This window comes from Aulostomus chinensis, chromosome 21 (assembly GCF_037954235.1).
Source record: "Aulostomus chinensis isolate RoL2024-O1b breed Wild chromosome 21, RoL_Achi_v1.0, whole genome shotgun sequence".
Classification (NCBI taxonomy): Eukaryota; Metazoa; Chordata; class Actinopteri; order Syngnathiformes; family Aulostomidae; genus Aulostomus; species Aulostomus chinensis.
This window is the reverse complement of record NC_141340.1, coordinates 24270871-24298357: the sequence shown is the minus strand read 5'-3', so window position 1 is coordinate 24298357 and position 27487 is coordinate 24270871. Positions and strand designations below refer to the sequence as shown.

The 27487-nt window shown below is 50.3% G+C and overlaps 1 protein-coding gene across 3 annotated transcripts in view; it reads left to right on the top strand.

The window, feature by feature from the left end:
* plppr5b (phospholipid phosphatase related 5b) overlaps positions 1-27224 on the top strand; it is a 110279-nt gene extending 83055 nt beyond the window's left edge. For 2 of the 3 annotated variants that reach the window (XM_086191105.1, XM_086191103.1), the window contains 4 exons: positions 11117-11293; positions 15564-15698; positions 16840-16958; positions 23049-27224. In XM_086191105.1, coding sequence (XP_086047231.1) covers positions 11117-11293; positions 15564-15698; positions 16840-16958; positions 23049-23142 — 525 coding nt within the window. In that variant the 3' untranslated portion in view covers positions 23143-27224. The remainder of the gene's footprint in view (positions 1-11116; positions 11294-15563; positions 15699-16839; positions 16959-23048) is intronic. The other variant, XM_086191104.1, reaches the window with a different exon arrangement.
* Positions 27225-27487: the final 263 nt, after the last annotated feature.

Sequence of the window (27487 nt, the reverse complement as noted above, 5' to 3'; positions counted from 1 at the left end):
TCACACACTAACACACACTCACTCACTCACACTCTCACTGACTCACACTCACTCACACTCACTCACTCACACTCTCTCACACACTCATCCTCACTCACACTCACTCACTCTCACTCAGTCACTCACACTCACTCACTCACTCACTCAGTCTCACTCATGCACACTCACTAACTCTCACTCACACTCTCTCAGTGACTCACACTTACTCACTCTCACTCACTCACACTCTCTCACTCACTCTCACTCAGTCAGTCACACTCACTCACTCACTCTCACTCACTTCCTCACTCACACTCACTCACTCTCACTAACTCACTCACTCACACTCTCTCACTCACTCACTCACTCATTCACTCACACTCACTCACACACACTCTCTCACTCACACTCACTCACTTATTCACTCACACTCAATCACACTCACTCACTCACTCTCACTCACACTCACTCTCACACACACTTACTCACACTCACTCACTCACACACTTACTCACACTCACTCACTCACTCATTCACTCACACTCACTCTCACACACACTTACTCACACAATCACTCACTCACTCACCCTCACTCACACTCACTCATTCACACTCACTCACTCACTCACTCACTCACTCACTCACTCACTCACTCACTCACACTCACTCACACTCACTCTCACACACTCACTCACTCACACTCACTCACTTTCACACACTCACTTACTCACACTCACTCACACACTCCATCACTCACTCACGCATTTTCTCACACTCACTCACTCACTCACTCACTCACATTCACTTACTCACTCACACTCACTAACATTCACTCACTCACATTCACTCACTCACTCACACTCACTCACTCACACTCACTCACACTCACTAACACACACTCACTCACTCACACTCACTAACACTCACTCACTCACTCACTCTCTCACTCTCACACTCACTCACTCACACTCACTCACACACTCACTCACTCACACACACTCACTCACACTCACACACACTCACTCACATTCACTCACTCACTCACTCACTCACTCACTCACACACTCACTCACACTCACACACACTCACTCACACTCACACACAGTCACTCACACTCACTCACTCACTCACATTCACTCACTCATTCACTCACACTCACTCTCTCACTCACTCACTCACTCACTCACACCCACTCATCACTCACTCACTCACTTACTCACACTCACTCACTCATCACTCACTCACACTCACGTACTCACTCACTCACACACTCACTCACTCACACTCACTCACTCACACACTCACTCACTCATCACTCACTCACTCACTCATCACTCACACTCACTCATTCACTCTCTCAGTCACTCACACTCACTCTCACACACACTCACTCAAACTCACTCACTCACTCACTCACTCACTCACTCACACTCACTCATTCACACTCACTCACTCACTCACTCAGTCTCACTCACATTCACTCACTCTCACTCCCACTCTCACACACTCACTTACTCACTCACACTCACTCGTCTTCATCAGGGCTTTTTTCATGGCATCAAAATGAGGCCAGATTGAATTTTAATTCGTGCATCTCAGTTGTTTAAGGCTTCGCCTCGTTGAGGAGGGGTGTGTGTGTGTTTGTGGGGTGGGGGGGGGGGGATCACTGCTTCCCTCCAGGATGAAAAGGTCTTTTTTCAGAGCTTTCTGGTTTCAAATGATTCACAGGGACAACATGTTCTGGCCCGGGTCCAGTGCAGCGCCGATGGAGCGGCTGCAGAGAGCCAACGGTGCGTGTAGTTTTAGGGGCTGACGAGCTCAGAGGACTGTGACAGCTTGATGTGTCTTCATGGTCATGAGGGAAGCGGCGTCACTCAGTGATGTTGTGTTTGAGCAGCAGCTTTGATGAAGATGAAGCGTTGGTCTTTGCCTCGTTCAGCTCGTCTTGTCCGGGTGGGCAGAGGAAACACGTGGCTGACATCAGCTGAAGATGGGACTTGTTAACGTGTCGCCATGAATAATGGAGGCATGCTGCTCTTCATTTGTGTTTGTTAGCAGAAGCTATGATGATGTATTATTTACAACAGTTCATCTGAGGCCCAGATGGTCATGAGAGGGGGAGAAAAGGAGGAGAGGAGGAGGGTGCTGCTGCAGGCTCTTTCTTCGCTCCCTCTCTCTGTCACTCCCTCTCGCTCTTTATTCGCGTCTAGATAAACCAGATGTGGACTTTTCTTCTCTCATTTCCTCTGACTACAGTCATCGCTCCCTCCATGTCCTCCTATATAAAACTGAGTCCATTTACCATTTCCTCTGGGCCTCAGCAGTTAGCTTCACGCTAGCGCCAGTGAGGCTAACCTGTCCTCGCCTCCTACTGTCAACCCAACCAGCTGATTCCTCAACGTTAGCAAGCAGCAGGTTAAAGAAGTTTAGTGTTAGTTTCACCAGCGATGACGGCGGGAGGCCCTGCTTGACGAGATCAACACTCCCACGACTTCAGTTTGATGAGTGGATGAGAGTCTTTTTACGAATCGTTGAATAGTAAGTCACCTGCAGCAGTGGTAGCACTAGCCTAGCATAGATGCATCCGGCCTCGGCCCCTGTGAGACAGACAGCCATGATACGGTCAGACCCCACACCTCGGAGGGCGGAGCCATCTGTGACCACAGCATTTTCACTGCCCGTCATGACCCGCCAAAACTATGCGACGCCCAGATGTGTTTGTAGTTGTGGTTGATAAAGGCTCCCCTTCCCTTCCTCCCTCCTCCCTCCCTTCTTTCACCTCCCCTCTCCTGACGTGGAGTCTTTGCTGCTGTGGTCTGCCAGCTCTTCTCCAGCTACACGGAGGGAGTGGGAGCGCGAGATTCAACATGTCCGCTCAAATTCACACGCTCTCAGCTGTCTGGTGGCCCTTTTTCATAAAACGTTCGGAGCCGATGGCTGAACCTTCCCAATATTTTTAACAGTCAGACTGAAGATGGTCCGTATTCAGCAGCCTGGCGTCAGGAGAGCGTCAGTAGTTTTACTGACGCTGATGAACACGGTGATGAGGGTATCCAGCCTCCCTCAGCTGCCACCACCGCTGGCCTGCGGGAGCCGGAATGCTGACTCAGCAGGGTCTTGTGTCCAGAGCTGCAGCCTGTAGCGCTCCGCCTGGTCCACGCCCCTCGCCACCGCCACTGTCACACAGCAGCATGTTGGTTTGTTGGTGCGTGCAGGTGAAAGTGCATCTATTTATCCTCGGTTACGTCCAGTTTCCTCCTGGACCGCCTGCGGCAGTCGGGGATTCTCTGAGTGACGGACGACCATCGGAACAAAACTTGCTCGTAATTAACGCAACCGTCCCCTGCCATCGCCGCGGTAACAGTTAGCTTCGGTTTTAACTGATGATGGAGATCAGTATCAGCTGACGTGTCCAGCAGGAGCAGACCAAATGAATTTGTTGTGCCAACTCAAGCAGACCAAGAGATGTGACCATGAATCCAGCTGAAGGAAGGCCCTGTGAGGCCTGACACCTTTCTGGAGCCTGCATTTGAGTGGCCACATGTTCTTGAAACAAAGGGTCATAAAGAGGGGGGCTCACTCAGGCCACTGACCCCCCTAAGAACTCGTGCAACGCTTGACCGGAAGTTCACTTGCCGAACTGCTATTGGCTGAGAGCCAGAATCAACCCACAGGAAGTGACATCATCTGCCTCACCACATAAAACTTCAGCACAAGAAAAGTTCGACCTCTCCGGTTCTCTTCGGCTCTCCACTTTGGACCTCGAGAACTCCGCAAGCGGACCCCCCCCCCCCATCCACTCGTCCAGAGAACCCACCGTCGAGCCACGCAACCCACATGAACTGGTCCCTGGTGAAAGAAAGCTCGTTCTAGCTACTCTAGTAACTCCAGCAGACCCTGCAGGCTGCCCTGCCACTAGCTGCTCTGCTGCCTTCCGAGTCAAGCCGAACCGCGCTGGATCAACGGAGATCGAATCCCTTACCGCTCTACCGGGTCAAGTAAGGATTCCTTTAACTAGGCATTTTCTGGGCAGAGAAATAGCTGAGTGTGTTGTATGATGTCTATGAATGCTCTGTTTATGTGACGAAGTCCTGTAATTAGCAGATTCTACATAGCAACTCTGTGCGTTCTGCTGAGTCCCTTTCTACTTTTAAGAGACAATTGAAGACTCAATTGTTCAGAGAGCACCGAGGCACTGAACCTGACTCTGCTCCTCTTTGGGGTAGAATCAGTCAGAGGGTCCAAGACCCAGCACTTAGTGACTATGTAGCACTAACTGGGTTGGGTGATGTTGTATTGTAAAAAAGGGTGGGGGGGCGACACTTCTTCTGCCACTAGATGGCAGTACCTGTGACCAAATAACAACTGAAGCACTTTGGCGCTACTATGGGTTTTTCCTTCAGTCTGAATTCTTGCTTGTGTTGTACGTCGCTTTGGACAAAAGCGTCTGCTAAATGAAATTGTAGAGTTGTCGGATTGTAGCATTGTAGCATTGTAGAATTGTAGCATTGTAGCATTGTAGCATTATACAGTATTTATTGACGTTAGTTATTAATAACCGTGACCTCTCAAGAAGGCGTTATCGGTTGTTAATACTGCACAAGTGTGTTAACACACACATTTTTGGGTTCACCTTTGTTCTTTCTCTCTCCCTCTCTCTCTCTCTCTTGCTAAGTGCTCCGCTTAGTTATTAACATTCAACAAGTTCTACCTCCACGGTGCTAACTAGCGGCTAAAAGCTAACTAGTCTAGCTGTTAGCCCCGCTGCAACGCTAACTGGTTGCTAGGCAACCAGGCTCCCCCCTCCCCTCCTCACTCTCTCTTTCATATACACGCACGCACACACTCACCATCCCTCACTCACTCACTCACACACACACGCACACACACATATTATCACTTGTGTCTTTCGTTAGATAACAGTTGTACCAACGTGTTGCTGATTGATTGATACACTGTGTTTATAAATATATTTTTATTACATGAGAGAAGTCGTAGTGTCTTTGTGTACCAACTTGTGGTCACGTGTCTCAGCATCAGCAGTGCTCTGATCTCCTCCTTCAACATCAGAGCTGTCCCAGGTAGTTAATGGTACAGGATATTGACTGTTAGTGGATCAACTCTGTTAGACACTGGTAACTGTTACAAGTTCGGTCGTATTATAGTTCCCTGAACTCATCAGGGTGGTGCCCTGTATAATTAATATTTAATATTAATTAGTAATTTATATATTAATCAATAATTATATTCATAATTATTGATTATCATTCTTTTTGACCAATTCGCTCTTCAGCACACAACAGATTCCTCTTTGATGCTGTACCTCTCAGACCTCTTCCTCCTCCTCCTGCTGCTCCTCCCTCTCCTCCTCCTCCTGCTCCTCCCTCTCCTCCTCCTCCTCCTGCTGCTCCTCCCTCTCCTCCTCCTCCTGCTCCTCCCTCTCCTCCTCCTCCTGCTGCTCCTCCCTCTCCTCCTCCTGCTGCTGTTCCTCCCTGTCCTCCTCCTCCTGCTGCTCCTCCCCCTCTTCCTCCTCCTGCTGCTGCTCCTCCCTCTCCTCCTCCTCCTGCTCCTCCTCCTGCTGCTCCTCCCCCTCCTCCTCCTCCTGCTCCTCCCTCTCCTCCTCCTGCTGCTCCTCCCTCTCCTGTGATACATGTAATACATGTCGGCGCTAATGACACCCGGCTTCGCCAGTCGGAATTAACTAAAGTTAACATGGCTTCGGTGGGCAACTACGCTAAAACAATGTCGGACTCCGTAATTTTCTCTGGCCCGCTGCCCAATTTAGCGAGTGATGACATGTTTAGCCGCATGCGTTCATTCCATCGCTGGATGTCCAGGTGGTGCTGAGATAACAACGTGGCTCACAGACAATTGGAGCTCCTTCTGGGGAAAGCCTGGTCTGATTGGGAGAGATGGCGTCCATCCTACTTTGGATGGTGCATCTCTCTTATCTAGGAACAGAGGCCAGTTTGTTAGCCATACTAATCCCTGACAAGCACCCAGAGTTCAGACCAGCAGGCAGAGCTGCAGGTTAGCACGCCCTCTGCTGGTTCCTTGGTGTTGTCACCCACCCAGCCTATAGAAACTGTGTCTGCCCTGAGGCTGTATAAGCCTGCACCCAAATCTGGAGGAGTAACTTATAGCAACTTAGTTCAAATTAAAACCACTGCTCCAGCAAACCAACCCAGTAAAACTATTAAATGTGGTTTGCTAAATATTCGATCTCTCCCATCCAAGTCTCTCCTAGTGAACGATTTAATTACTAATTATCAGATTGGTGTATTAGCACTTCCTGAAACCTGGGAGCAGCAAGATGAGTGTGTTAGTTTAAATGAATCTTGCCCTCCTGGTTACATTCACTACCATGTACCTCGCACCACTGGCAGAGGAGGAGGAGCTGCAATCTATCAGACAAATTTGCTCATTAACCCTCCACCTAATTGTTCATTAATTCATTTGAGAGCCTGACTGTCAGCTTCTCCCTCCCAGACTGGAAAGCAGAGAAACCACTCTTACTTGCTGGGGTGTACCATCCTCCTGCACCTTATTCTGAGTTCTTAGAAGAACTCCCTGACTTTCTGTCTAACTTGGCATTGAACTCAGACAAAGTCATTCTAGTGGGTGACTTTGACATCCATGTGGACGTCAATGATGATCGTCTGGCCACTGCGTTTAAGTCGCTTCTTGATTCTGTTGGCTTCTGTCAGAGGGTAAACAAACCCACTCACACTTTTAATCACATCCTTGATTTAGTGCTCACTTATGGAATAGAAGCTGACCTCATCACAGTTCTTCTTCAGAACCCTGTCTTGTCTGATCACTCCTTAATTACATTTGAATTTACTTTAACAAATTATATCCTACCTGGGAAAAAGTCCCACTTCAGTAGAAGTCTATCTGACACTGCTGTTTCTAGATTTAGGAGTTTATTCCAGCAGAGCTTGCTGCCACACCTTGTAGTGATATAATGGGCAGTTATGTTGATTCCACCCCACCCAGGTGGACTATCTTGTGGACAGCACTGCAGCAGCACTCCTTGGGACACTTGATGCCGTAGCTCCCCTGAAGAAGAAGGTTATCAACCAGAAAAGAATAGTTCCCTGGTACAGCCCAGAGCTGCGTGCCTTAAAACAGAAGACCAGACAACTGGAAAGGAAGACACATTCCAGCCAGCACGAGGAAGTCCGCCAAGCCTGGAAGGAGAGTTTATTAATATATAAAAAGAACTCCGTAATGCTAGAAGTGCTTACTACTCGTCCCTAATAGACAAGAATAAGAACCACCCCAGGTTCCTCTTCAGCACCGTGGGCAGGCTCACCAAGAACCATAGTGCTGTTGAGCCATGCATCCCCCCAACTCTCAGCAGTAACGACTTCCTTTCTTTCTTCACTGAAAAGATTGTGAACATCAGAACAAAGATTGCCAGTAATGGAGGACAGACTACAGTCCCCATAGAAGCACCTCCCAGACTTGGTGCTCACTTGGACAGCTTCTCCCCATCGACCTGTCAGAATTAACTTCTACAGTCGGTTCCTCCAAGTCAGCCACTTGTCTGCTGGATCCCATCCCAACAAGCCTCCTTAAGGATGCCTTCCCTCTAGTCAACACTTCTATATTAAATCAAATTAATCTTTCCTTAGTCACAGGTTATGAGCCACAGGCCTTTAAGGTGGCTGTCATCAACCCTTTACTTAAAAACCTTCTCTTGACCCAGATGTGTTAGCCAACTATAGGCTGATATCCAACCTCCTCTACATCTCCAAGATCCTTGAGAAGGTTGTCCTGGAGCAGCTACATGAACATCTGCACAGCAACGAGCTCTTTGAAGCCTTCCAGTCTGGATTCAGGGACACCATAGCACTGAACCAGCACTGGTCAGAGTCTCTACTGATCTTCTTACAGCTTCAGACAGATGTCTCGTCTCTGTCCTTTTGGACCTCAGTGCTGCATTTGACACCATCGACCACAGCATCCTGCTACAGAGACTAGACCATGAAACTGGGATTAAGGACCTGCCCTAAAATGGTTTAAGTCCTACTTATCAGACAGGTTTCAGTTTGTTAATGTTAATAATGACTATTCTGAGTATAGCAGAGTTACATATGGTGGACCACAGGGTTCAGTTTTAGGACCGATTCTCTTCACTCTTTACATGCTCCCATTAGGTGACATAATCCAGAAGCACTCAATCAACTTCAACTGTTATGAGGATGACACACAACTCTACTGGTCGATGGAGCCAGACGACACAAGCCAGCTTACTAATCTGCAAGACTGCCTGAAAGACATGAAATCCTGGATGTCCTCTAACTTCTTACTGCTAAATTCAGATCAAACTGAGGTCATCATGTTCGGACCTAAACCCCTCAGGGACACCTCTCTAACCAGATCACTACTCCAGATGGCATCACCCTGACCCTGAGGACAACTGCAAGGAACCTTGGGGTCATTTTTGACCAGGACCTTTCCTTCAGCTCCCACATAAATCATGTGACTGGGACCGCCTTCTTCCATCTGCAGTATCACTAAGATTAGGAACATCCTTTCCCAGAGTGATGCTGAGAAACTGGTGCATGCATTTATCACTTCTAGGCTGGACTACTGCAACTCTCTCCTGTCAGGATGTCCCAACAACTCTCTAAAGAGTCTCCAGCTGGTCCAGAATGCTGCAGCCAGGGTTCTGACAGGAGTTAGAAGAGAGAACACATCTCTCCACTTTAGCTTCTCTCCTTCCTGTAGGATCTAGAATCCACTTCAAAATCCTTCTGCTGACTCATCAGGCTCTCAATGATAAAGCTCCATCCTCTCTGAAAGAACTCATTAGTCCCTCCTGTCCCACCAGAGCACTCCGCTCCCAGAATGCAGGTCTGTTAGTGACTCCCAGTATCTCTAAAACAGACTGGGAGGTAGAGCCTTCAGGTACCGGTTCCTCTACTGTGGAACCAGCATCTCTCCATGGGTCAGAGAGGCAGACACTTTAACTACGTTTAAATCCAGGCTTAAGACTTTCCTTTATGACAGAGCCTTCAGTCAGGACTGGTTCAGGTAGCTCTGAACCATTGATAGCTATGCTGCTACAGGCTTAGACTGCTGGGGGACACATCAGGTTACATGGAGCCCTTCCCTCCTCTCCTTTCCTCTCCCTCTCTTCTCTCCTCCTCTCCTCCCTGCACATTTTTGGAACTGTCACTACCACTACTTGTTGCACTTTGTAGTTTGGCCTTGGTGTCTCTCAGTCTCTCTGTGTTTCCACAGATCCACCAGAGCCCCAACCGCCGCCTGCATCGCCCCCCCCCCTCTTATTACCTTCTGTTACACCGGCCTGCGCTCCCCTTTCATGAACCAGTCTACCATCCAGTCCCCCATCAAGCTGGCTTGCTCTCCCTGCCTCCCCTCCCATGAACCAGTCTACCATCCAGTCCCCCCATCAAGCTGGCTTGCTCTCCCTGCCTCCCCTCCCATGAACCAGTCTACCATCCAGTCCCCCATCAAGCTGGCTTGCTCTCCCTGCCTCCCCTCCCATGAACCAGTCTACCATCCAGTCCCCCATCAAGCTGGCTTGCTCTCCCTGCCTCCCCTCCCATGAACCAGTCTACCATCCAGTCCCCCATCAAGCTGGCTTGCTCTCCCTGCCTCCCCTCCCATGAACCAGTCTACCATCCAGTCCCCCATCAAGCTGGCTTGCTCTCCCTGCCTCCCCTCCCATGAACCAGTCCACCATCCAGTCCCCCATCAAGCTGGCTTGCTCTCCCTGCCTCCCCTCCCATGAACCAGTCTACCATCCAGTCCCCCATCAAGCTGGCTTGCTCTCCCTGCCTCCCCTCCCATGAACCAGTCTACCATCCAGTCCCCCATCAAGCTGGCTTGCTCTCCCTGCCTCCCCTCCCATGAACCAGTCCACCATCCAGTCCCCCATCAAGCTGGCTTGCTCTCCCTGCCTCCCCTCCCATGAACCAGTCTACCATCCAGTCCCCCATCAAGCTGGCTTGCTCTCCCTGCCTCCCCTCCCATGAACCAGTCCACCATCCAGTCCCCCATCAAGCTGGCTTGCTCTCCCTGCCTCCCCTCCCATGAACCAGTCTACCATCCAGTCCCCCATCAAGCTGGCTTGCTCTCCCTGCCTCCCCTCCCATGAACCAGTCTACCATCCAGTCCCCCATCAAGCTGGCTTGCTCTCCCTGCCTCCCCTCCCATGAACCAGTCTACCATCCAGTCCCCCATCAAGCTGGCTTGCTCTCCCTGCCTCCCCTTCCATGAACCAGTCTACCATCCAGTCCCCCATCAAGCTGGCTTGCTCTCCCTGCCTCCCCTCCCATGAACCAGTCTACCATCCAGTCCCCCATCAAGCTGGCTTGCTCTCCCTGCCTCCCCTTCCATGAACCAGTCTACCATCCAGTCCCCCATCAAGCTGGCTTGCTCTCCCTGCCTCCCCTTCCAGAAGCTTCCTTCTTCAACTGTTATTAACATTTCCATGTTTCCTCCATTCTGTGTTATAAACTGTTTTCTTGTCTGTACCAACATCTCCTGCACGTCTGTCCCTCCTGGTGGAGGATGTTGTTATGATGGCATGAAGCCTGGAGACAAACTGTTTGTGAAAACAGGCCACAAAGAAAACTGCCTTGCCTTGCCTCCTCCTCCTCCTGCTGCTCCTCCCTCTCCTCCTCCTCCTGCTGCTCCTCCCCCTCCTCCTCCTCCTGCTGCTCCTCCCTCTCCTCCTCCTCCTGCTGTTCCTCCTTTGGGTCACGTCTAAAACAGCTCCTAATTGTGTGAAATTTTACAGTGGTAATTGTGCTTCACATGTTACTTCTGTGTATCCAGACAGAGTACCAGTACACAGTAGTACAGCTTCCTACTGCAGAAACCATGTCACATTGAAAAGGTCAAAGGTCGTCTACATTGTCACATCATAATGGTCTGTCAGAACCAGTTTTCTGGCTTGCAGTCGTCGTCTTCTCAATAGCGTCTGGAGGGAGTCCAGATGGAGTCCAGATGGAGACCGACATGGGCCTGACGGGCACTGATGTGACCGGTTGGCGGAGGGAACCAGCTGCCAGGAGGAGGTTCTAGATTGAGTCAGTGAACGCTTCTCTCGCTCGCTCTCTCTCTCTCTCTCTCTCTCTCTCTCTCTCTCTTCCAGATGTATGTGACATGCACGGTGCAGGCGAAGGGCACTCGCCTGGCCAAGCCCGTGTTGTCCCTCGGCCTCATGTGTCTGGCCTTCCTCACCGGGCTGAACCGCGTGGCTGAATACCGCAACCACTGGTCAGACGTCATCGCTGGCTTCATCATCGGCACTGCCATCGCGACTTTCCTGGTGAGCCCAGCAAACACCAGACGTGTGTGTGTCCTGTAAGAGAAAACTGGACTCAGATCAGACTTTGCCTGCCGCTTATATCCTGATGTATGATCTGATACATGTAACATGTAACGTGTGTACACACTGAATGTTATCATCCATGTGTTCACCTAACCAGCTAGAACTCCTCCAGCTTCCTGTCACCTCACAGTAACAACCAACCATCAGTGTTAAGGTGTGTTCACACAAATTTTCGCCTCACTTCACTCCCACGAGTTTGACCTCTGGATCGTTTGTTTTTATTGGTGTCTTTCGGGTGAACTTTTTTCCCCTGTGAGCAGAATTTATTTTTGCCATTGCTTTCCATTATCAACCGTTGCTGGCTTGTATCTGTTGTGGATGTCCCAGATACGCCGCCGGATCTGTTCTTAGGTGACGCAGTGTCATAACGATGCGTTTGACCAGAAACTGTGATGACGAGTTTCTGGTCACTCTCAGACTCAACGGTACTCCAGGACCACTGACGTCAGTGACATCTAAACACTGCTAGGCTCTCGACACAGCGCCGTGCGAATTTGTTGCTCCAGTTAAATATTTTCAACTTGTGCGAATCATTTGTGTCGCGTTATTCACGTCATTTGCACCACCTGGCAAGAATACACACAAATTTGCGACTATTCACCTCTCTTCATAGACTTAACATGGTAAACAGTAAATGGACTCAGTTTTATTCAGTGCTTTTCTACCTTAGCGGTACTCCAAGCTCTTCACAGTGTCGTCTCATTCACACTCACCCTCACTCACTGATGGTGGAGCTGCCATGCAAGGCACCAACCTGCTCATCAGGAGCAATCATGGTTTCAGTATCTCGCTCAAGGACACTTGGACATGGTCACTGGGGGAAGTGAGGGTTGAACCAGCAACCCTTCGGTTACTAGATGGCCTCTCTACCCCTGAGCCATGCCGCCAACATGTAATCTCAACGCAGGAAAAATGTACGTCCCGTTTGGTTTGAACACACCTTTAGAGTCCAAGTGTTGGTGATCACACGGCTGGATGAAGAAGACTGGAGTGTAGCTGGTGACCTGCTGTTAGACAGTTTAGCTGCTGTTAGCCATTGGTCTCCATTAGCTTCAAGCTAAACACATGTGGCCGGCTCTTCCTGCAGGGGGGACAAACATCTTAGTGAGCTGAAGTCTCTAATTAGCGAGCACTTGAAATTCAAAAGTTCTCTTGCGTGGATTCAGGATTGTGTCTGTTGCAACTGTGACTCAAGATCTCACTTAGCTAATGAAGCTAACAAGCAGACTGCAACAAGAGCAGGTGAGCCTGGTACATAGATGAGTGTGTAGTTGTGTCAGAGTGAATTCAGACACCAGCAGAACTCTGAACACGGTTCAGCTGGAGATGTTCTAAGTACAGCAGGAAGAACTTAACTGGCACTCCTATTTTCAGAGGTTTGATTTTTGTATCACACACACACACACACACACACACACACACACACACACACACACACACACACACACACACACGGCTAGTAGCGCATCAGCTCCACCTTATTTAATCATTTACAATAGTAATGTTGAACCACCTCTGGATCAGGTGAGTGACGTCACAGCACCTCCACAAGCCACACAAGTCAAATCTACACCCTCCGCCAGTGGAGCAGGAGGAGGTCCCCCTAGCCGGCCCCCCTCGTACCCTCCCATAGAAATATCACATTCATAACTTCGCAAGACATCAGAAGAAATGACCCTCAGTGTAGTAGGGGGTGACGCTGGCGAAGCCAATGTGTGCAGTACTTGGGGGAAAAAAACGCAAGTTTCCACTATGTTGATTGCATCTAATGTATTGAGGCTCCGCCCATCCTCCAGGTAAAACCAGCCTGTTCATCTGAGTTTGTCCTGCTCAACAAACTGCTTGCTAAGCAGACATTGCAGCATGAGAGAGAGGAAGACGTGGAGGCCTGCGAGTGAGAGGAAGACGTGGAGGTCTGGGAGTGAGAGGAAGACGTGGAGGTCTGGGAGTGAGAGGAAGACGTGGCGGTCTGGGAGTGAGAGGAAGACGTGGCGGTCTGGGAGTGAGAGGAAGACGTGGCGGCCTGGGAGTGAGAGGAAGACGTGGAGGCCTGGGAGTGAGAGGAAGACGTGGAGGTCTGGGAGTGAGAGGAAGACGTGGAGGCCTGGGAGTGAGAGGAAGACGTGGAGGTCTGGGAGTGAGAGGAATACGTGGAGGTCTGGGAGTGAGAGGAAGACGTGGAGGCCTGGAAGTGAGAGGAAGACGTGGAGGCCTGGGAGTGAGAGGAAGACGTGGAGGCCTGGGAGTGAGAGGAAGACGTGGAGGTCTGGGAGTGAGAGGAAGACGTGGAGGTCTGGGAGTGAGAGGAAGACGTGGCGGTCTGGGAGTGAGAGGAAGACGTGGCGGTCTGGGAGTGAGAGGAAGACGTGGCGGCCTGGGAGTGAGAGGAAGACGTGGAGGCCTGGGAGTGAGAGGAAGACGTGGAGGTCTGGGAGTGAGAGGAAGACGTGGAGGTCTGGTAGTGAGAGTGAGAGGAAGACGTGGCGGTCTGGGAGTGAGAGGAAGACGTGGATGTCTGGGAGTGAGAGGAAGACGTGGAGGTCTGGGAGTGAGAGGAAGACGTGGAGGTCTGGGAGTGAGAGGAAGACATGGAGGCCTGGGAGTGAGAGGAAGACGTGGAGGCCTGGGAATGAGAGGAAGACGTGGAGGTCTGGGAGTGAGAGGAAGACGTGGCGGTCTGGGAGTGAGAGGAAGACGTGGCGGTCTGGGAGTGAGAGGAAGACGTGAAGGTCTGGGAGTGAGAGGAAGACGTGGATGTCTGTGAGTGAGAGGAAGGCGTGGAGGCCTGTGAGTGAGAGGAAGACGTGGAGGCCTGTGAGTGAGGGGAAGACGTGGATGTCTGGGAGTGAGAGGAAGACGTGGAGGTCTGGGAGTGAGAGGAAGACGTGGAGGTCTGGGAGTGAGAGGAAGACGTGGAGGCTTGGGAGTGAGAGGAAGACGTGGCGGTCTGGGAGTGAGAGGAAGATGTGGCATCTGGGAGTGAGAGGAAGACGTGGCATCTGGGAGTGAGAGGAAGACGTGGCGGTCTGGGAGTGAGAGGAAGACGTGGCATCTGGGAGTGAGAGGAAGACGTGGCATCTGGGAGTGAGAGGAAGACGTGGCGGTCTGGGAGTGAGAGGAAGACGTGGAGGTCTGGGAGTGAGAGGAAGACGTGGCATCTGGGAGTGAGAGGAAGACGTGGCGGTCTGGGAGTGAGAGGAAGACGTGGCGGTCTGGGAGTGAGCTCCTCAGCCGACAAGAAATTGGTGTTTTTCATCTTCAACCCTAAAGCCACATTTGCTCCTTATAAGAAGAGCTGATGCAACAACCACATCTATCAGAGCTACAGTAGTAACCCCAGGACACACACACATGCATGCACACACACATGCACACGCACACACACATGCACACACATGCAAACACACGCATGCACACACGCATGCACACACGCATGCACACATACACACATGCACATAAACGCACTCGTACGCTCGACCTACATACTCAGGTTCCTCTGTTCATCCAATCAGCTGCTTAGAAATGCAGTCATACACTTTCCTCTGGAGTGTGGAGATTGTGTGTGTGTGTGTGTGTGTGTGTGTTCTTGTACTTGCTACATAGTGAGGACTACAATACATTTTTAACAACAGAGTGAGGACATTTTTGGTAAGTGAGGACATTTTAGCCAGTCCTCACTTCTTCAAAGGGCCTTTGAAGGTCAAGACTTGGTTTTAGGGTCGAGGTTAGAATCAAGTTCTGGTTAGGTTTAGGGTCAAGGTTAGGGTCAGGTTCTGTTAGGGTTAGGGTCAAGGTTAGAATCAGGTTCTGGTCAGGTTTAGGGTCAAGGTTAGGGTCAGGTTCTGTTAGGGTTAGGGTCAAGGTTAGAATCAGGTTCTGGTCAGGTTTAGGGTCAAGGTTAGGGTCAGGTTCTGTTAGGGTTAGGGTCAAGGTTAGAATCAGGTTCTGGTTAGGTTTAGGGTCAAGGTTAGGGTCAGGTTCTGTTAGGGTTAGGGTCAAGGTTAGAATCAGGTTCTGGTCAGGTTTAGGGTCAAGGTTAGGGTCGGGCAGTCAGTTGAGATGGTTAGGTGCAGGATTAGGACCCCATCTCCAGCCGGAGACAGGAGGGGTGGAGGAATGTATTATGTCAATGAAAGTCCTCACAAAGATATAAGTAAAAGGGTGTGTGTGTGTGTGTGTGTGTGTGTGTGTGTGTGTTGTGTTGTAGGTGGTCTGTGTGGTCCATAACTTCAAAGGCAAATTACTGCTGAGTGAGGAGTCGCCAGCGGAGCAGCAGCCCGCCGCAGCCATGCTGGGTGTGGGTCGAGTGGAGAGCCCCCTGGAGAAGTACATCGCCTCACAGGTCAGCCCAGCACGACGCAACATGACTGATGGCTGGTGGTACACGTTGTTGTTGTTGTGGTCACGATTTATTGACTGTTCTAAACTCGCCATCTCCGTGGATGAGCTGAGCTCATCCTACTAATGCATGATGACAACAGGAGTTCACGCGGTGGTCTGGTGCTGATGTAAACACGCGTGCACATCAACATCTGGATGGGATGGATATTAGTAGGACAGGTTTCTGTGCTCACGTCCACTCCTAACCTGAAAGGCCAGGATGAATGGCCCAGGCGTGTGTGTGTGTGTGTGTGTGTGTGTGTGTGTGTGTGTGTGTGTGTGTGTGTGTGTGTAGCTTAATGAAGGCGAACTCTGGGTGTAGTGGTGCTGAATCCCTTTCATCAGCGTATCACCTCAGGTGGCTGCAGCAAATCACGAGGCTCCACTGTCCTCTTACACAATAAACACTGTCGGCCAGATGAAGCACGTCTTCAAAATGGCGGCTGACAGAGTAAATGATGTGTGTGTCTAAACGTGCAACGTGCAAGAGACCGTCATGGTTCTGAGACGTCGGTCCTCAGGTGACTAGCCGCTCATAGGGATCTGACCCTCCTGCCGCTGCCCTTGGAGCCAGCCAGAGAAAACTGACACCTCAAAAAAGTCCAGGCTGCACCAGCTGATTCTGAGATGTGGTTCAGTGTGTCTTCAAATCCCCCATTCTGGACCAGAGGAGGCGGAAGAAGGGGGTGAGTGGAGGTCTGAGGAGGTCCCTCTTCGCTGCAGCCAGAGGGGTCTATCACTGGTGGTCTGCTAGGTGGCCAATAACTCTGTAGCCATGGCAACACACACAGGTGAGGCGGTAGTTGTTGCATGCCTGCTCCAAAGAACCAGTTGAACCCCGAGCAGCAGAGAGCTGTTGGCGACTGCTTCAGACTGGATGGAGGCAACTTCAATGAGAGCGGCCCTTCCCACCAGTGGGCGGGGCTAATGTCTGTCACCTCCAGGAACAGCCTGATTGTGTCTGATGCGGCTCCTCAGAGCTGACGGATCAGATCTGGTTCTGATACGTGTTCTCTCATATTTCAGCTAACTAGCAGGAAGTGACGACTAACTAGACAAAGTGACCAAGCTGACTGTTCTGACTGCGCCTGCTGCTGCTGCAGGAGACCGACGATGAGGACGGTGACGAGTCTTGCTACGTGAAGGAGCGTCGCCGGGCCGTCCTGCGCTGGCTGCAGGGCTTCCACTGGTTCCAGCGTCTGACAAACAGAAGGCAACTGCGGTGAAGTGACTCCGCCCCTCTGTCAGATCTCTGAACACACCTTTGCTTCTGCTCTTCCCGATGCTGATGTCATCACTGTCAGACCTCCTCCAATCAGAGAGGAGGTCGGATCTTCATTAGTCCCACGTAGCAGATTTGGCACCAACTGGTTTGTGATGTCTTTGTGTGATGTGGAGTGAAGCTGATTGGTCCGTGGCCTCTGTGACAAGCACGGTTCACCAGGGTGGTTCTATGGTGGCCCCCCCAGCTTTCTGACCAGCGGTAGGGCGAGGAGGTGCGTTTGAGATCCAGCTGTGTGATTGGATGTGAGGGGGGAGGCCTGCAGGCCTGCCTCAGGGCTCTGTTCAGGATTCAGGCAGTCAGGCTGTTTACCAGTCCATTCTGGTCAGTACCGTCCATTCTAGTCAGTACCGGTCCATTCTAGTCAGTACCGGCCCATTCTAGTCAGTACCGGTCCATTCGAGTCAGTACCGGCCCATTCTGGTCAGTACCGGTCCATTCTAGTCAGCACAGATCCATTCTAGTCAGCACCTGTCCATTCTTGTCAGGACTAGACTATTCGAGTGAGCACAAGTGTATTCTAGTCAGTACCAGTTTTTTCCTTTCAGCACCAGTGTAGTCAAGTCAGTACTAGTCTATTCACGTCAGCACCAGTCTTTTCTAGTCAGCACCAGTCTTTTCTAGTCAGCACCAGTCTATTCTAGTCAGCACCAGTCTATTCTAGTCAGTACTATTCTATTTAAATCAGCACCAGTCTATTCTAGTCAGCACCAGTCTATTCTAGTCAGCATCAGTCTATTCTAGTTAGTGCTAGTCTATTCTAGTCAGCACCAGTCTATTCTAGTCAGTACTATTCTATTTAAATCAGCACCAGTCTATTCTAGTCAGCACCAGTCTATTCTAGTCAGTGCTAGTCTATTCTAGTCAGCACCAGTCTATTCTAGTCAGTACTATTCTATTTAAATCAGCACCAGTCTATTCTAGTCAGCACCAGTCTATTCTAGTCAGTGCTAGTCTATTCTAGTCAGCACCAGTCTATTCTAGTCAGTACTATTCTATTTAAATCAGCACCAGTCTATTCTAGTCAGCACCAGTCTATTCTAGTCAGTGCTAGTCTATTCTAGTCAGCACCAGTCTATTCTAGTCAGTGCTAGTCTATTCTAGTCAGTACTAGACTATTCTAGTCAGTGCTAGACTATTCTAGTCAGCACCAGTCCAGACCAGATTGCAGTCCCATCATCCCAGTCTCTGTCGTAACTGTGTCTACTGGGATTGGGATTCTTCATCACGTGATTGAGTCCGTGTGAGTCTGGAGTTGGACTCTGTTTAACATGTGAGGGGGAACAGCTGAAACTAAGTCTGGGACTGAAGGGTTACATGGGAGTGATGTGTAGCTGGAGCTGTGTTACACTTGTGTAAGTCAGAGCGGGTCCTGGATGACAGTGCCAGCTCAGGTGCCAGCTCAGGTGCCAGCTCAGGTGTTCTGATCAAATGTGAATCCAACATAAGAACTCAATGGACGACAACAGGGGAAATTATATTGGGAATTCAGATGATTCACAATTTCACAAGAGTTGTAAAGTCAGGCGAGAAAGGCGAGGTGTGACCCGTGGTGTTGTGGCGCGATCAGAAGCTGAGACAAGCTAACAGCTACCGCTGGCCTGATGCCCTTATTTGAGCATCATTTTGATCTGAGTGGCGCCTGGTCTGCATGTAATGGAACCAGACAGCAGCATCTGAACACTGTGTCACTGGTAACGAGAAGAGCGAGTGGTCAAACCCAGGCCCTGGTCCCCACCCTGATCCAGTCACCCGACCAGTGAAGCCAGAGAGGCTGAAATCAGTTCTGTCCAGAATATCTGGCATGTGATTGAAGTGCTGCTGCTCCTCCTCCTCCTCCTCCTCCTCCTCCTCTCTTCACATCTGAGTGAAACACATTTGCTCATCTGTTAAAAAGCAGACGCCGTGTTCATACTCCTCCAAATCTGCAGGTTTGCTGCTTTGAGATCGGTATTCAGCAGTGTAATATGAGGACTGGGCGGCAGCTAGCTCGCCTGTGAGAGCCTCCACTCGTCTGTCTGACAAAGAGCAGAAAATCTCACTCTCACCTCGGGTGCTCGCAGGCTCGCTGGAACATTGCCGGCTCCAAAATAGCACAGCCTGAAATGCCCTGAGCGAAACAAGCCACTGTGAACAAAATGCCACGGCAGGAGGAAAAAATATCCCACACTTTTATATGATTATTTTTGTTAGGACTTAGTGTCTGCCTCATCTCAGCACTCCATGCTGGAAGACACCACAGTCCACCAGTTTGATCTCCCAGGAAGAAACAAGCTAATGATGTCATCAGGCGTCCAGGGGGACATCACACACTCTGATTTAGGACAGAGAAATGTTGCTTCTTCAGAGGAAACCACCTCCTCCATTATAAATGCTAATAAGCCTCCTTGTTCAAGCTCTATCCCAACATGTACACAGTTGTACTGCTGTCTGTAATCGTGGTTTCATTTCTTAATGAGTCAGTAATGAGTTCACGGGTAATGAAGCTGATCAGAAGAGCATCAGCTACAGTCATGCAGCAACATCTCTCTACCATGGATGCTATCATGAAGACTATCTTGGCCTCATCCTCACTGCAGCTGGTGATTCGTGAAATTCTACTTCAACACTCTGGCTGCTGGTATTAACACCAAAGTAAAGAAGACAAAGACCCTCCTGCAGAGAGCTTAGACCCAGGCTAGTTATCTTAGCCCAGTGGGTGGTGGTGGGTGGGAAGTGGAGGCATCAGCTAGTTAAGGTCCAGGCTAGTTATCTTAGCCCAGTGGCTGGTGGTGGGTGGGAAGTGGAGGCATCAGCTAGTTAAGGTCCAGGCTAGTTATCTTAGCCCAGTGGCTGGTAGTGGGTGGGAAGTGGAGGCATCAGCTAGTTAAGGTCCAGGCTAGTTAGCTTAGCCCAGTGGCTGGTAGTGGGTGGGAAGTGGAGGCATCAGCTAGTTAAGGTCCAGGCTAGTTAGCTTAGCCCAGTGGCTGGTAGTGGGTGGGAAGTGGAGGCATCAGCTAGTTAAGGTCCAGGCTAGTTAGCTTAGCCCAGTGGCTGGAAGTGGGTGGGAAGTGGAGGCATCAGCTAGTTAAGGTCCAGGCTAGTTAGCTTAGCCCAGTGGCTGGTGGTGGGTGGGAAGTGGAGGCATCAGCTAGTTAAGGTCCAGGCTAGTTATCTTAGCCCAGTGGCTGGTGGTGGGTGGGAAGTGGAGGCATCAGCTAGTTAAGGTCCAGGCTAGTTATCTTAGCCCAGTGGCTGGTAGTGGGTGGGAAGTGGAGGCATCAGCTAGTTAAGGTCCAGGCTAGTTAGCTTAGCCCAGTGGCTGGTAGTGGGTGGGAAGTGGAGGCATCAGCTAGTTAAGGTCCAGGCTAGTTAGCTTAGCCCAGTGGCTGGTGGTGGGTGGGAAGTGGAGGCATCAGCTAGTTAAGGTCCAGGCTAGTTATCTTAGCCCAGTGGCTGGTGGTGGGTGGGAAGTGGAGGCATCAGCTAGTTAAGGTCCAGGCTAGTTAGCTTAGCCCAGTGGCTGGTGGTGGGTGGGAAGTGGAGGCATCAGCTAGTTAAGGTCCAGGCTAGTTATCTTAGCCCAGTGGCTGGTGGTGGGTGGGAAGTGGAGGCATCAGCTAGTTAAGGTCCAGGCTAGTTATCTTAGCCCAGTGGCTGGTGGTGGGTGGGAAGTGTTAGCATCAGCTAGTTAAGGTCCAGGCTAGTTATCTTAGCCCAGTGGCTGGTAGTGGGTGGGAAGTGGAGGCATCAGCTAGTTAAGGTCCAGGCTAGTTATCTTAGCCCAGTGGCTGGTAGTGGGTGGGAAGTGGAGGCATCAGCTAGTTAAGGTCCAGGCTAGTTATCTTAGCCCAGTGGCTGGTAGAGGGTGGGAAGTGTTAGCATCAGCTAGCTCAGGTCCAGGCTAGTTAGCTTAGCCCAATGGCTGGTAGTGGGTGGGAAGTGTTAGCATCAGCTAGCTCAGGTCCAGGATGCTGGTGTGTCCAGCAGGAATCCTCCTCCTCCTCATCATCATCAGTAGCAGCAGTCGCTCTTCTAGTCCTCAACAAACCTTTGGTTCTGTTGACCCAAGTTCCAGTGGAGCTTTGGAGGTGCTGCGTCAAATCCCTGCTCCCAGTCAGGAAAGTAGTTCCGGCTACGTGTCTGATTCTACCACTACAACGTCTCCTCATGTTAAACTGGTATTCATCACCAAGGTTACACACAACCCTCCTGATATTAATGCAGGCAGAGACGGAGCTACGCTAACACTTCCCACCCACTACCAGTCAAGTCAGGTCAGTTTTATTTGTGTGGCACCAAACCCCAACCAAAGTTCTGTCCTGACTCTGTCCAAGTGGAGCAGGTCCAGCACCTCCCTCCTTCAATGAACCTCCACCCAACAATTCTCCATCAGCAGCACATCCTGCAACAGCAGCCACCAGAACCTTCCTTTACCAGCAGGAAGGTGGAGCAGATCCAAGATCAGTGGGGACGGAGAGAGAGAGCAGGAGAGCAGGACAGAGACAAAGACAGAGAATGGAGGAGGACAGAGACACAGAAGGAGAGAGAGGGACAGAGATAAAGAGATAGAGAAAGGAGGAGAGACTGATGGACAGAGACAAAGACAGAGAATGGAGGAAGACAGAGAGACAGAAGGAAAGAGAGAGACAGAGAGAAAGAGAGAGAGAAAGGAGGAGAGACTGATGGACAGAGACAAAGACAGAGAATGGAGGAAGACAGAGATACAGAAGTGAAAGAGAGGGACAGAGATAAAGAGAGAGAAAGGAGGAGAGACTGATGGACAGAGACAAAGACAGAATGGAGGAAGACAGAGAGACAGAAGGAGAGAGACGGACAGAGATAAAGAGGGAGAGAAAGGAGGAGAGACTGATGGACAAAGACAGAGAATAGAGGAAGACAGAGAGACAGAAGGAAAGAGAGGGACAGAGATAAAGAGTGAGAGAAAGGAGGAGAGACTGATGGACAAACGGGGACGTGAGCAGGTGGAGCTACGGGTGGCAGCTGGAGCCTCTTCAGGTCTGGAGCCTCCTCCAGCAGCACCAGGATCTGGGATGAGGGGAGAAGAAGAGGAGTTAGTAACACGTCTGAGGACAGGAGGAGGAGAGAGAAGCCCAGTGCATCATGGGAGATCCCAGCAGTCTGAGCCTATAGCAGCAGATCTAAGGCCAGCCTAAGCAGTCCTGAGTAAAAGCCTGATCAACAAGGAGGTCTTAAGTCTGCTCTTAAACCTAGAGAGGGGGTCTGGGTCCTGGACTGGAACTGGGAGACGGTTCCACAGGAGGGGAGCCTGGTAGCTGAAGGCTCTGGCTCCATTCTACTGTTAGAACTCTAGGAACCAGCAGGAACCCTGCATCCTGGGAGTGAAGGGTTCTAGCTGGATCATAGGGGACTAGGAGCTCTGTCAGGGATGAAGGAGCCTGATTGTTGAGGACTTTGATGGTAGAAGGAGAATTTTAAATTCTGTTCTGAATCTGACAGGGAGCCATGCAGAGAAGCAGTCCAGGAGAGACCTGGTCTCTGCTACCAGTTCTAGTCAACTCGGGCAGCAGCGTTCTGGACCAGCTGGAGAGTCTTTAGGGACTTATTAGTCCAGCCTGGTAGGAGGGAGGTGCAGTAATCCAGCCATTCACTATGCTAAACTAAGTAGCCTGGGTCTCAGCTCTCCAGAGAGCCACGTGGGTGTGTCCCTCTAAACACACAGACAAGCCTGCCCTGTGGTGAGGGGAATAGTTCGCTCACCTCTGCTGGAGGCTCCCTGAAACTGAACTGACGTGGTGTTTGTGTTTCTGAGGAGAACTGAAGCTCCGGTGTTTCACTGCCTGAGGCTTCACTCTCAAACCTCCAGCATGTTTCACCTGAACTCTTTCACCTGGACACTCCTTTCATTCCAGTGTCAGTCACTGACCTACACGGCTCTGACAGACAACAGGAGATATTTCAGATCATCATGATGATGATGATGAAACGTTCCTCCAGATTAAACTGTCCTAATGAGTCCGACGCTTCAGGGTTCTGATAGTGATCTTGTGATTTCTTTCCTCCTTGTAGAACCACATCACCTTCGCTGAGGTCACATGACGTGGAATCAGCTGTGTGGCAGACCCATTGGACGTCCACGCTTTTCACAGTCCAATCCAGTTAGCCGGAGTGGAGCGCTGACCCCACCCTGTGTGTGTGTCTGGTTGCGATATGTTGCTCTATGTTGTCTTATCAAGCCCCTACCTTCAATCACAGCTTCTTGTATCCATGGAAAAATGAAAATAACAGCCTCAGCTGGACAGGTCGCGTCTGATCCTCCACCTATGCACTGACCTTCGCCAGACCCTCGCCCCCCAGATGACGCCTGAAGCCAACCTGTTGCACACTGAGGGAGGCAATGAGGCGAGAATTACATCCTCCCACGTCTCAAAGAAGAACCCTCCATCGGTTTTGTTTGTTCCTTCTGACTGGAGGAGCTCCGCCCCCTCAGCCATTCAAGAACTGAGAAGATTTTAGGGTCTCGCGCTGAGCAAGATGGATCACTGTGAATCATGGACTCAGACTCTTAACGGTGGCGGCTGGGCCTGTATTTACTTAACCACTGAAACAGATTTCCTCAGTTTAATGAAAGATGGAACTTAAGTGTGCCGTGTTTCTCTCGCTGCCAAACCTGAGACCAGATCAAACAATTCAAAGAGCTGTCAGATACGGGAGTTGGTCTGGGAGGCTCCGGCTGGCTGGCAGGAGGTTTGGAAGCTTTGGAATCCGTCCCTCGTTGCATGATGGGGAAAGGCACTCCCTGAGGCGATCTTTGACTATGCTGGCCCACCCATGGGGGGGTGGGGGACCCCTGATGGGGGGTGTGTGTGCTGTGAACATGTGTTCTTCATACTTACGTGTCCTCAGGCATGATCAGGCTTCTGTACGTCAGGTGAAGCTGTTAGCAGGACTTGTAAAGAGGAAGATGTATCGTTCATCTCAGTTTACAGCACGTTTCCTGAAGGCCCCCCCAACAGCAGATGTTGATGTTCCTGAGGTTCCGTCCATCAACAGCAATCCGTTCCTCCTCCAGCCAGCTGCCTCAGTGTTCTTCAGACTGAAGCCCAGTTCTGTTCCTGGGTAATAAATACAGGCCCTCACGCCTCCGCCTGTGTGTTGGTGTTGGTGCCTCCAGAGGTCTGAGACCTGGACGTTCATGGGACTTATGAGGTCTGACATGGAAACCCTGGACAGCACCAGTGTGACTGGGTGAGATGTTTGGGTGTAATGGTTGGTAGGGGGCTAACGGATGCATATGTCAGTGACCCAAGGTTGTGTGTGTGGGAATGTGTGTGTCCATCGTATTCCAGAGAGGCAGAGCGACACACCCACGAGAGGGGAAAACAACCAGCTCTGCGATAGCCAGAGAGCTGAACCTCTCACTATGTTGGCGCTGCCGGCCCGGTGTCATCCAGCACCGAAGAGCTTTTAAGTCCAACAACAGACAGATGACACCCACTTTTTGCCCCAGACGTTTCTGCAGTTGCTCATTTTTAATAAAAACAGTTCTTTGTGGCACATTGCCATTAGCACAGCAGCTAATCATTGTCCATTCGCCATGCCGTGTCATGTGATCAGGTCCATGTTTATAGTTTTAATAAACAGAAAAATAAACAACTGTGGCCGAGCACACGCCATTTTTTGTCAAGTAATCAAGAATAAAAGTTCTGTTTCTTGACAGAATACACGACTTTTCAAATTAATTAGAGGAACATTTGCTATCTTTATCAAGCCCCCCCATGGACCCTTCAGTGGACTAAAGTTTGACTGAAGTAGAGGAGAGTTGCTCGTCAACCCTTCAGACATCTCGACACTCAATAGCAACACAAGTTGAATGGTCCAACTGTTTGGGCTCACTTGTGAAAATATTTGACCCGACCTGCTTGTGGAGCCCTGGAGGCTCCGCCCCAGTCCATCAGCTGATAGAAAGGCTCTCTGCCGGCGGTGCAGCTCGCAGACATCTTCCAGTGTTTGCAGCAGATGGAGTTGACGATGAGACTTCCATGTGATATGAAGTCAGCGGAGAGCGAGGAGTTGTTTCCCCCGGCGTGAGCTCTGCCTCTGTCCAAGGGTTCTCAGCTGCATCAGACAATCACATCTTGCTCTCTTCTCCAAGAAGACAAAGTCAATCAGACGCTGAGGCCCAAATGGGATTGGTCTTGTATGTATTCATACGTTTAATTGTGCTGTTTTTCTGTGTGTTCAGCAGTGAAGTTGTGAGGTTGTTTTCGTCTTCTCTCTCTGTTCATGGTCTGTGTCTCCAGAATCAAAGAGACGCAGAGGCGCGCCGGGCTGCCTCTCGGGGGGGACGCCCTCGTCGGGACATGAACGCCTTTGATCAGTGGCTGTGCTGCAACGTTTGTTCTTGCACTATTTTCTTTTCTCTTTTCCTCTGTGTAGCTGCGTGGAACTGAATCACAGTCCTGCTGCAGTTTGTTCTCACGTTCCACGTGTTGTTCATGAGAACATCCTGCTATCCGAGTATGGAGAACCTGAAGACTTTAGGTCAAGTGTTCCTTCTGTGTTTGGCGCAGTCAGGACAAACTCCATCGACACTGAAAACATCCCAAAATTTCAAAACTCAACTATGGATGCCTCCGATGACCTTTGACATCGCCCAGAAGTAGGAACCTTCCAGAAGGCTGGGTTTGGGTTTGTTTGTGTGAGTGTTGATCAGTTCAGGCAGGAATTCCAGAGCTAATAGCAACGCCACGTCTGACCCGTCGGCCGCAGCATCGCTGACCGGACCGTTGAAGGGATCTCAGCAGCTGGATGTTAAACACCAGCAGGGAGCAGCACATGTACATAATTAGTCAATTATTATTTGTTCTCAAATAAGAACATGAGCAAACTAATGAAAACTTCAGCCATTAAAGCAGTTAAACAACAAAACAGAGAACCTCCTACCTTTACCAAACTCCAGGAGGACTGATGCTGGATCAGGTCTCCTGCGTGAATCCAGCACCCCAGCTGAGACGCTCTGATTCAGACAGAGTTGGGATTAGCAGCCGACGCTGCGAGTTTGTCCACCTGAAACAACGACAGTAAACCACGCCCACCAGTCCTGTTCTGCAGGCACTACCCCTCCAGGCGAGCCAACATCAAGACGTTGTCTTTGTTGATGAGGCGGCTTCATGCGTTCATACTGAATAATGAGTTGGTCTTTCAGCTGGAATGTGTCTCAGCGGCCGGCTTTGTAGGCGTTATCCAGACTAGAAGACTCGAGAAGGCAGGCTGAGGTGCTAACTGGCTAGCAGCTAACAGAGATCCCATATTATTTCTCAGGAGTTGATGGAGACCAAACCAGCGCTAGGAGATGTTAGCACGTTAGCAGTGACAGTGAAGATGCAGCTGCGTGAGTCTTTCTGCTGCTTCCTCTCGGACGCTTTGTGGACACAAGTTGCAGCAGGAACTGATCCAGGAAGTGATTCCAGCAGCTCATAGCCATTTTCCTTCTGTTGTGTAGCAATAACACCTCAGCTTTCTTTCCCATTACAAGAGATGATCGGAGCTCACGGAATTCGTTTGCCCCCTCAAAAGTCTATTTTTTTATTCGACAATGACTGAAGCGCTCATGACGGAGGACCCGACGCCATCGTGCAACCAATCAGCAGCTGTGGCGCCGCAGCTGTGGCGCCGCAGCTGTGGCGCTGCAGCTGCGGCGCTGCAGCTGCGACCAGTCATCGCTCAGGACATTCAGGACTCTAGAGAACATCCAGCTGAGCTACGTCCTCCACCACCCTGCTGGTGTAACCCAAGCAAAAGAGAGCTGTACAAATGTATATGTTTGAAGTATGAATATCTCTCTCTCTCTCTCTATACACAGTATAAATATCTATATCTCCTCTGGTCATATTGGACATCACTGCTGTCTATTTTCTTATGGCTGTGAACTGTTTGAGTGTTTCTGATAAATACGGTCGTCACGTCTTCAAGTCATTGAAGGTTTACATCCCTTTTCTACTCAGTTTAGTGATGCGTGATGTTCATGTTTGTTTCTCCTCTTCCTCCTCACCCTCCCCCTCCCTCCCTGTCACGTGATTCGTTGGCTTCTGGTGGATCATTTTTAATGGACGTTTTTGCTCTTCGTCCAACTCACCTCCTTTGATATGGTTTATATTTCTTTTAAAAGTCCATCTTTTCACTTCTGTTGAATTTGTGACCTTTTACACTGTAGAAAATATGAAATTTACAGCCTTTGAATAAAAAATGTTGAAAGGAATCAAACTTGTTCAGAAAACGGTCTCATTCCTCAGCACTTCATCCGTTTGAAAACCATCAGACAAATGTTAGTGTACCAAAGCTTAACAGGTTGGCCTCTGGATGTCGGTTTAGGTCCTGTGACCTGCTGTGACCTTTGACCTGGGACCACCTAAGTCACCGATGATTGACAGGTCACCTATGAGAGCCCCTCCCTCTTCAACCACGAGTCTCTGAGCTCAGTCCTCAGCAGGTGGCAGAAGGGAGGG